The 9,143-nt window shown below is 36.0% G+C and overlaps 1 protein-coding gene across 1 annotated transcript in view; it reads left to right on the forward strand.

Moving 5' to 3' along the window:
• MICU2 (mitochondrial calcium uptake 2) overlaps positions 1 to 7,775 on the forward strand; it is a 67,997-nt gene extending 60,222 nt beyond the window's left edge. Inside the window, exons 9-12 of the mRNA XM_070942841.1 lie at positions 382 to 553; positions 741 to 849; positions 2,648 to 2,805; positions 4,411 to 7,775. Of these exons, the coding sequence (XP_070798942.1) occupies positions 382 to 553; positions 741 to 849; positions 2,648 to 2,805; positions 4,411 to 4,515 (544 nt within the window). The 3' untranslated portion in view covers positions 4,516 to 7,775. The remainder of the gene's footprint in view (positions 1 to 381; positions 554 to 740; positions 850 to 2,647; positions 2,806 to 4,410) is intronic.
• Positions 7,776 to 9,143: the final 1,368 nt, after the last annotated feature.

Here is a 9,143-nt window from a genome sequence, read left to right on the forward strand (position 1 = left end):
AGAGGGTGAGACAAAGTCTCTTTTACTTTGTACAGTATATATATATATATGTATGTATATGTATATGTATATGTATATGTATATATATGTGTATGTATGTGAATATATATATATATATATGTATATGTATGTATGTATGTATGTATATATGTATATGTATATATATATATGTGTGTGTGTGTGTGTGTATATATGGTATATATGATGTTATATTTACTGGTAGTACTTCAATCATGTCTGCTTCAATCACCTTTTACCATAGTAAAGAGCTCCAGACATTTTAGCTTTTTCTCATAGAGAAAGCTCTCAAGCACCTGATCTTTTTGGTTGCCCTTTTCTGCATTTAACTAAGCTGTCATATTATTTGTTTATTTATTTTAGATTTATGCAGGATTTACAAGCAGAAGTGCAAGAAATGGAATTCAATCAGTTTTCCAAAGGCCTGACCTTCATGAGAAAGGAAGATTTTGTAGAGTGGTTGCTGTATTTCACTGATGAAGAAAATAATGAAATTTATTGGCAAAATGTGAAAGAGAGAATCCAAGCAGGAGAGGTTGGTATAAATTGCCTCATATTGAATTAAGCATCTATAATATAACTGAAGAGCTTTCTAAAGTACAACAAAATATAATCAAGTTGTTTTGTTTGTACGTAGTTATATAGTGATTTGACAACTCCCTTATGAATATACCTGGATTTTGCTGTCTTGACTAAACATCTCACCCGTTTTGGTATTCCAGAGTATCAGTATGGATGAATTTAAGACTTTCTGCCAATTTACAAACCGTTTAGAAGATTTCTCAATTGCTCTGAAAATGTTCACTGTAGCCAGCCGTCCAGTTAAACGGGGTAAGAAGTGCACCACTTCATCGTTCTTCATGAAATCAAAATGAAAAGATAATGTGTATGGATTCTGAAAATGTCCCCATTATGTCAATTTTGCTTTATAAAGTTGTTTTGAACTTTATGCATTATATTATGACAGCTATGAGATGACAAATCACCATCTCTTAGCACGCACAAAGGAAAATAGTGGAAATTGTTTCTAAATGGAAAAATAAATGATTTCCAGTCAATATTGCTACCTGATTTTTAACTGGAATCTCAGTAGGTGGCAACACCGCCTCTGCTTTGTCTGGGCTCAGAAGCTAAACAACATCAGGTCTAGTGAGGTTCTGGAAGGAAGAGGAAAACAAAGCTTTTTTCTGCATTGCTGCCAAGAAAAATATATGGATGTGTCTATGAGGTCACCAAGAGTTTTGGAGGTTTTAAAAAAAAATTATTGGAAGATGCCTCCTTTCGTTTTTTTTTTTTAAGATGAACTGTAATAAAATATATTTAGAAGTTTCTTTAACTAATACAGTACCGTGTGCTTTGCCGCTATGCTAGAATAATAGTAGAACTGAGGTGTGCAGATCAGTTTCAGTCCAAATCATCCATTCAATTTAGACTGTTGGTCTGGTTCAGCAGTTTGAGTTGATTTAGAAAATTGAACCAATGGATGCTTTCTCAATTAATTAGTGAAAAATAGCTCTTGAGCATGAACAAGGCTCTTCCAAATTGTTGATCCGATTTGGAAAACAAAATAAATAACATTACCTTTAAAACATATCTTGCAATCAAAGCTTTCAAAAAACTCTGTTTAGAATCTTCGTTTGACCCCTCCTAAAAAAAGGAACTAAAAACTTTTTAAAACACTTTTTGCTGTATAAAACAAATATTTATACAGTGTGGCTAGTTGTATATGGGTTTTCTCTGTCAAAAACAAAGTATACTTCTTTTTTAAAAATCTCTTTAAAAAAGAAGTGACAAACTGGAATGCATATATGAAGTATAGTATGTGAAATAGCATTTATAAACCTTACTACAAAGCTGAACCTTTAACAAGTAAACATGGGATCAATTTGCTGCTGCCATTTATGTAAATAAGAAATTATAAGACAATAGAATCCAAAAATGAACAACATCTTTGGTTTGCTTTATAGTAATGCTCTTTTTCCCCTCATCATCTGTTGTTAATCCATTGCTAGTACAGAATTGTTATATCCTTTTAAAAATGCATAAACCCCCCCATTTGATATGGATTTGATTTTTTAAAATTACATTGCATTTTGGTTATCTTCCTTCCCAGCCTTCTATATATTGTCATAAAGCATGATTGTAAGGAGTGACTTTCTATTGCAGTTAGTGTAAGCCCTTACAAGGCAAAGGCAAAGAAAAGCAAACTCAAGAAAATTTTAATTATAGATTGATTTCATAAATCTTTTAGAATACATATACTCGAGGGGAAAATAACAATTCCTTCAGAAATGTAAAAAGGAGTTACAATATTCCAGGTAAAATATTGTAATTCAATTTTATTTTATTTTTTTGTTTATTGGGCAAATTTCTGTGCTCAAAAAGCAGATTCAGGTAAAAAGCTAGCTATTTTCCATAAAGTAACTGGTTCCACTTCTGTGAAAATAGAAGCAATTTTTCTTCAATAAATACAGTGCTACATAGCTGTTTAAGCATGGCTATGGACACCCATTTTCTGATCACACTATTAATTACACGAGTATAAAGTTCTCAGATTCCTTTATTCTTTAGAATTATAAATCTAGTTATTATTTTTAATAGAAACATGAAATATCTTTGCTTGTGTTAGCGGAGTTCAAGAGAGCTGTGAAAGTGGCTACAGGGCAGGAGCTCTCAGATAATGTTTTGGACACCATCTTCAAGATCTTTGATTTAGATGGAGATAATTGCCTCAGCCATGCAGAGTTCCTTGGAGTCCTCAAAAACAGGATGCATCGTGGATTAAGGGTAATTCTGTTCTCAAATGTTCAGTAGAAATGTCTAATTGCCTCAGTTTTAATAAAATAAGCTTATACACAGAGAGCTTATATGACCTAGTAGGGTCTTTTTTTAAAAATGTATCAACTTTATAAATATGCATTTATAAAATAAAATTTATCGTATTAAAGCAAGCAGTTTATAATAGGAGGTTAGCTGGTATACAAATTGCTTAAGGCAGCTGATCCCAAAGCTTCTAATGGTGGTAATGAGTAAAAGAATAAAAGGAAAGTAGATAATTGTGTACTTAAAAGCATTTTTAAATGATGACTTTTTTTTTTTTTAATTTGATTTATATGCCGCCCTTCTCCGGAGACTCAGGGCGGCTTACAATGCGCTAAGCAATAGCCTTCATTCTTTTGTATATTTATACAAAGTCAGCTTATTGCCCCCACAACTGGGTCCTCAATTTACCTACCTTAGAAAGGATGGAAGGCTGAGTCAACCTTGAACCTTGGCAATATTCGAACCTGCAGTAATTGCAGGCAGCTGGTCTTAATAACCAGCTTAATAACAGGGTGCCTTAGACCACTATACTACCAAGGCTCTCTCTCTCTCTTATGCCAAATACATGCCCTAGGACAGTGATGGTGAATCTTTTGGGCATCAAGTGCCCAAACTGGAATGTGTGTGTGTGTGCGCGCGCACACACACTGGCCAGCAGGTCTTCAGGTTTCCGGCGTGTGTGAAGAACAACTGGCCAATGTGCATGTGCGCGCTATAAACCAGAAAAGCAGCTGACGACAGCATGCATGCCCACAGAGGGCTCTGCGTGCCGTAGGTTCGCCATCACGGCCTAGGATGATGGGGAAGAAAGTCAGAAATAAGCGAATTTATTTATTGGTTCGATTTATGTGCCGCCCTTCTCCAGAGACTCAGGGCGGCTTACAATGCATTAAGCAATAGCCTTCATACTTTTGTATATACCTGCTTAGTAGGGCTTTCGGGCCCCCCCTAAGCGGTGTTCTTTTTTATACAAAGTCCGGTTCCTCATTTTACCTACCTTTGAAAGGATGGAAGGCTGAGTCAACCTTGAGCCTGGTGAGATTTGAACTTGCAGTAATTGCAGGCAGCTGGTGTTACTTAACAGCACTTTAGTCTGCTGTGCCACCAAGGCTCTTTTTATTCAAGTTTTAGCTCTTCCTACAAAATAATTAAATGGCTAAATGGAAAGAGGCAAGTAATGGATAGTGCCAGCCTGCCCAACAAAGTAAGGCAGGCTGGCCCTGCTTTATTTGTATGTCATATCTAATCATAAAACAGCTAAACTGCAGAAGTGCCTTTTTAGAACTGCTCCTTCCTGTCATGATTTATAGATCATCCCTAATCATAAAGGAGGATTCATTTGTCCAGCAGCTTCCAACCACAAAAAAATACTTGTGGTTGTGATAGGTTCATTTATAGATGATTAACCAAGACTAAAGTAATGTGTCCTGCAATCAGGTAAATGTGTTTGGACCAGTAGGAATAGTTAACTGACAGATGGATCTGAGTAGCTGACTTTACCCAATGTAGCCAGCCTTAAAAAAATTATAACTTAAACATAGATTGGTAACTGTTACTTTTTTTAAACAGGTGCCTCAGCAACAAGGAGTCCAAGGTTACTGGAAATGTGTGAAACGAGAAACCATTAAAGGAGCAAAAGAAGTTTGGAAGCAAACTGGGAAGAGTCCTTTTTAAATGTATTTGTAAGATCGTTTGTGACTCAGCTTTCTGATTCTGCTTTGTTTTTCATGTATTTGTTGGCTATACTAGACGAAGTGCAATCATTTAATACCATTAAATATCGGACACTTCCATTATTTGATTTTGATAGGGGTGGGCATGAAAAAGAAAATGCGTTTTGTGTTTTGGAATCATTCAGGGGTGCTGCAGTTTGATAGAACTGAAACCCCCAAAGCACTTTTGGTTTAACTGAAACAAAACTGGGAGGAGCTTTCTTAGCTTGGCCCTCTTCCCCTCCTCTAGCAAAGGGCTCCTCTAGCAAATGGCCCATCTGTTGCTCTTCCCAGCCCTTCCTATTCCTTGCCCTTAGCTGCTGATGTCCTTGGCTTCAATCATGACATAACCACCAGCCCAAATCAGTACCATATCTACCTTCCTTTCCTCCCTTCCCCTTTGCCACTACCATTTCCAGCGTGCTTGGCTTCAAATGCAGCATATGCAATTGATCCATCCACTTTTTAGTATCCACCTTCCTTTCCTTGCCTCCTTTGCCTGCAACCTCATTGGCCTTTTCCTGCTCTCTCTCTCTGTCTCTCCCCAAAGCATTTCTCTTTTAAATATGCTAGTTTTGATCCTGTGGCAGACCACCTGAAACTAGTCCTTCCATGCATAGAACACTTTGCACATCCCTACAGCAATAGAATTTGCTTTAGGATTATTTTGGATGGTACTCATGTTCTCACAGATGGATAGTTTTCCAGCCTATCTGGAATTTAGTACAGATAGTCCTCAATTTACGACCATAATTGAGCCCAAAGTTTCCATAGCTAAGCAAAACATTTGTTAAGTGAATCGTGCCCCATTTTACAACTTTTTTGCAGCAGTCGTTAAATGAATTGCTGGAGTTGTTAAATGAATTGTGTGGTTCTTAAATGAATCTGGTTTCCCGCATTGACTTCACTTGTCAGAAGCCAGCTGGGAAGATTACAAATGCTAGTTGCCAAGTCCCTAAATTTTCATCGTGAGGATGCTACAATGGTCGTAAGTGTGAAAACAGGACATAAGTCACTTTTTCCAGTGCCGTTATAACTTTGAATACTTGCTAAACAAATGGTTGTTGCACTACTGGTTCGCTATCAGTAGCGTGCACGGCACTTCTGTGCATGCGCGGAGCATTTTTGATGGTGGGTGGCCGGAGCTTCCCGCCACCGCCACTACTGGTTGGGTCGAACAGGGGTGAACTGGGAGCAATGCACCACTGGTTGTAAATCAGGAAATATCTTTTAAAGGCAAGTTTCATAGCACACATGGGAACATCCCCATTTTTAAGAATTAAAGGAAAGAAAAGTATGAAAAATACAACAATGCAATGGAATGCAATGGAATTTTTACAAGTTTTTGAGCTTTAAATATCCAATATAAATTCTAGGTAAGAAATTAGTCAGCAAAAGGTATTCTTAGAACACAGAACCTTATAGACATTTGAAAATATTTTTGCATTTGGAGACCAGTTTTTATTACATTTTTCATGTATTCTGTACTTTATTCTGTTTGCACAGGGGTTTGCATCTTTCACTGTAAGCTGGAAATACCAGAATGTTTACATAAGCTGGAAGATTGTAAATTGCACAAGTGTACAAAGATTAGAAGCTAAACACAGTGAAGTCATTAAAAGAAAACGAATGTTAGCATTATATAGGTACTATATATTGATTTGCCTACTGTCAAGTTCCATCACATCCATTGTTTAAATCCCTGACAACTCTCTGTAATAATTGCTTGACTTGAGCTATGAATGAATATTAATAGCATATTATACTTCCGGTGTAGAATATAGGCTAAAGGTTGGATTAGGACCAAGGAAGCCTTCATTCACAGTTTTAACATTTATTGGGCAACTTTGGGCCAATCACTTGTATTTAAGCCAGCCATTTTCATAGGAGAGTTGCAATGTTGTTAAAATGACAGAAGAGTCATCTCTTCATCTCCCAGAGCAAAGAGAGGAACATACATGTTGAAGTGACTGTTTTTCACTCCACTAACTTTCCCGAGGCTGGTCATGAAAAATTCATTTTTTAAAAGCATGCATCTACATAAGTTATGTTTTCTGCCTGACCGCCACAGAATAAAGTTTAGTTTTTAAACATGGCTGCCTTTAGAGTTCAAATTAATCTGTTTTAAATGAGCAAGGAGTGATTTATAGCTATATCTTTTTGCTACTGCAGTAACTAGCCCAGATATTGTAGCCTTATTTCTTTTACGTTACTCTATGCAAATCACCTCTAATGAGATTCTCCCCACAAATACTATGATTAAAAACATAACTAGAAATTTCATGGCTAAATGTCTATGGAGATTCTCAATCATTCAGCCCATAGTTGTCGCAAAAATATCCCTAGACATTCTTCACCAGAAATACTTAGCTCTCTAGATAATTGGTCCTGTAACATCCCATCGTTCTTCTGTATTTGGATCTTGGCAAGTCCACTGGGGTCATTCAAACAATGGCCTTTATTCAAACAGTTAAATATTTTGGTTATGGGAACCTTGAAGAGTAAACAGTTCAGTAATTTGAATGCATTAAAGTTAAATCCTAAAATCATTGTTCCTGGCTGGTGAATGTCTTAAATCATCCTAAAGGAATTGGAAAATATTAAAGTGGACTGGCAGTTGAAGTGGATGCAAAGAACATTCTTGGATTCTATATATTAAGATGCATCAAAATTCACAATAATGATAGTCTATGATACCAAAACTGCTGAATTGCACCTTGTGGGACTTATTTTTAAGTAAACACATGGGATTATGTTGAACGTTTATTGACACCAATTATAGCATCATAATACTTCAGTAGATTTTGCTGATTCTGTAATATGTTCGTTCTTTTGAAGCCAATGAACTGTACTGAAACTGAAGGAAACATAACTGTACAATTACCGTGTGCTACTTTGGATAAATAATCCTTTGCATATTCGTTAGTTAGTGCTATGATCCCATATAGTTCTACAGCAAGAAATATTGTTAGAATACCAATATTTGTAACTAGGATAACACACATCCCATTGCTATGCATTCTTCAAATCATTGTCATTTAATTGTATTCGTTTTGCACTATCTAGAATCTCAGAGGTCAGTATAATTTGACTTTTGCTTCGGCTACTTTTAAATATTGATGTTGATTCATTTCCTGATTTTTTTTTTTTACTTCTTTAAAAAAAGTGCTTTATACCTGATTGTAATTTATTCAGCTGATCATAAAAAAATATTGGGGAAGAGTTATTTATTAACTATTATTGCCTACTCATTGTCACAGAGAAAAAGCGGATCCAAAAAATAGCACTTAACATTTAGATAAGTGTAGTCCATTTCTATGTCTTACTACAGTATAATAGCACTAGCTAAATGTAACATTGAGGAGAAATTATGATTGCAATGATGGTGATGATAAATTGGCCATATCAGAGAATGCTGTACTATCTGTAAGAAATTAAATTAGTAAGGCAGGAGCAGCAATTTGAGGCCCAAGAGAACCATTCTGTCACATAGACAAAGTGCCTCCAAGATCATGAAAAGAATGATCATATTTAAAAAGCATAGGATTTATAGGATTGGGGCATAGGCCTATATATCGATTTTTTTTTACTTCTTTATATTGCAGTGGGAAAATCTACTTCATTCTTGTCTGCAAAAAAGAAACTTGAATAAGTTGATTTGTGGATATTATAGGAGTTAAGTGTCTGGAGAACCAAGATTTACAGCCATGCTATAAATATTTCTAGTGTTGCCTGACACTACCTGGACGTTAATAGAGACGAACAAAATAGATGTTTCTATTTTGGAAGGCTACAAACTTAAATGGATTTCTGGATTTGAAATAACTTTAGGATTCAGAACATTTCTAGGCTGTTTAATGATGAAAACATTTGGATACCCCCAGTGGTGGGATTCAGCCAGTTCGCACCACTTTGGGAGAACCAGTTGTTAACTTTCTGAGCAGTTTGGCCAACTGGAAGTTGGAAGAAATTATTAGGGCAGAGAACCGGTTGTTAAATTACTTGAATCCCACCACTGGATACCCCTACAAAGAACTATGATTACTTGAAATATATTGCCACCTTGTTACCTTTCGGGAAGGCCATAGTTCTGTCAGTGGGCCTGGGAATTCCAGTCTGATAGACAACCAATTAAGTGCCTAGTGTGATTATAATTGTTCTGGCCACGGGATGGTGGTCTTGGAGTTTTAAGCTTTGAGTTTTGAAAACTCCCGGAGTCACTTGTGAGTTGGGTTGCCATATAAATCTATTAAATAAATAGATGTAACTAATATTAAGTTATTATTCGTGGTTCTGTCTTGCATAATTACCATTCTGGGATATCTTCAACAGAAAATTATATATAGCTTTGAATGCAGAAAACACAATGATAAGAATGAAGAATGCAATTATTGGCCTAAATATGATAATTTTTTTAAAATCCCCTTATTTCTCCACGTACATACACATTATCTACAGCATTGCTTCTTCCTTTATTTGGTAAGTTCAAATGTAATATGTTACAGCAGAGCCATTTCTGCAAGACAGTGGTACAGTATATGTATTTACATGATCAATCTCACCAGTAGCATTACTAGTTTCAGCTGTGTC

This window comes from Pituophis catenifer, unplaced genomic scaffold (genome assembly GCF_029215685.1).
Source record: "Pituophis catenifer annectens isolate HBS135680 unplaced genomic scaffold, rPitCat1.0.hap2 SCAF_4, whole genome shotgun sequence".
Classification (NCBI taxonomy): Eukaryota; Metazoa; Chordata; class Lepidosauria; order Squamata; family Colubridae; genus Pituophis; species Pituophis catenifer.